The sequence below is a fragment of the Ricinus communis genome, chromosome 8, assembly GCF_019578655.1.
Source record: "Ricinus communis isolate WT05 ecotype wild-type chromosome 8, ASM1957865v1, whole genome shotgun sequence".
In the NCBI taxonomy this organism is placed as follows: domain Eukaryota; kingdom Viridiplantae; phylum Streptophyta; class Magnoliopsida; order Malpighiales; family Euphorbiaceae; genus Ricinus; species Ricinus communis.
This window is the reverse complement of record NC_063263.1, coordinates 1275184-1276649: the sequence shown is the minus strand read 5'-3', so window position 1 is coordinate 1276649 and position 1466 is coordinate 1275184. Positions and strand designations below refer to the sequence as shown.

The 1466-nt window shown below is 35.1% G+C and overlaps 1 protein-coding gene across 1 annotated transcript; it reads right to left on the bottom strand.

Moving 5' to 3' along the window:
• Positions 1–453: 453 nt before the first annotated feature.
• LOC125370855 lies at positions 454–1088 on the bottom strand. The gene is made up of 2 exons (XM_048377890.1): positions 884–1088; positions 454–713 (listed from the first exon to the last, which is right to left on the bottom strand). Exons 1-2 carry the CDS (start codon positions 1086–1088, stop codon positions 454–456), a joined length of 465 nt encoding a protein of 154 aa, XP_048233847.1.
• Positions 1089–1466: the final 378 nt, after the last annotated feature.

Here is a 1466-nt window from a genome sequence, read left to right as displayed (position 1 = left end):
AGTCATTTATTTATCTATCGAACAACTATGAACAAAAGTAAAGTTTATAGCATATACAGTCATCCAATAGTAAAAGAAAACAAAAACATAAAAAATGGGAAACCGTAAATTTCCTAATTAAGTACAATCATCCAAAAATAAAATAAAAGACATAGAAACAAAGCAAAATAAAATAGTCCAGCTCAAATTCCAGAGCAAAATGGAGGTTCACTCCTCCATACCACCATCTCCATCAACCCGCATCAAGGAGCTTAATCATCTCCACAAAAAATGCATATTCTAAATGAGATGGGAACTGCTTAAGCTTTAAAGCTGGCGAATATTTAATAGGAGGCTTCATTCTTTCTTTCTTGGTCATCTCAATAGCTTCAAATGCCCACTTCTTTATCGATTCCCAGCCTATGAATAGGTTAACTACTCAACAACTTCTGATGTTCCTAATTTTTCATGTTTCTACACAAGACACAACTTAATAGGATCTTTAGCAACAATAGATGAAATAAAATTGACAATTTCATACTTTATCATATCATCACTAGAATCCATATAATCAAGTGCAAGTGGGTGTTTCATATCATTAAGGGTTTGAAAGGTCAATTGTTCATCCCTTACCCTAAGAATGAGCTTATCATCATGAACATCAATAATGGCTCTAGCTGTAGCAAGAAACGGTCTACCGAGGATAAGGGGAACATCGACATCCTCATCCATATCTATGATCACGAAATCCACAGGAAAAATATACTATTGTATCTTTACCAACACATCTTCAATGATACCCCTAGAGTATACAACAGATTTATCTAGCTGAACACTCATGAGTATTGGTTTAGATTTTCCTAGTCCTAGTTTCTTGAAAATTTATTAGGTATAACACTAATACTGGCCCCTAAATTATCTAATGCACTATCAACATTTAGGTTACCAATAAAATAAGAAATACTGAAACTTCCTAGGTCTTTTAGCTTCTTTGGTAATCTCCTTTGAATGATCGTTGAGCTCTTCTCTAACAGTTGCACCATTAACACTTCCTCAAGCTTCCTCTTGTTAGAGAGGACTTCCTTTAAGAACTTAGCATACTTGGTCATCTGCGATAGAGCCTCCATAAAAGGTATGTTAATATGCAATTTTTAAAAAAGTTCAACAAATTTACTAAATTATGTATCTAATTTGTCCTTCAGAAGACACGTCAGATAAGGCACCCTTAGGTTATACTCCTTCACAAAATGGGTAGGCTTTGGTGTTTCTTCTACTTTTTCTTCCACTTTAGCCTCTACACCATTCTCTTTTTCAACTACCTCTTTAACCGCATCAGATTGCTTTTCCGCTTGCCTTCTTTTGGTTCCCAATTGTTTTCCACTTCTCAAGGTAATGACCTTGAGTTGCTCTCTAAGATTTGTCTCTATGTTGCTAGGCAAGCTTCCTTAGGGTCTTTCAAAAGCTTTGCAATCTGCCCTACTTAATTT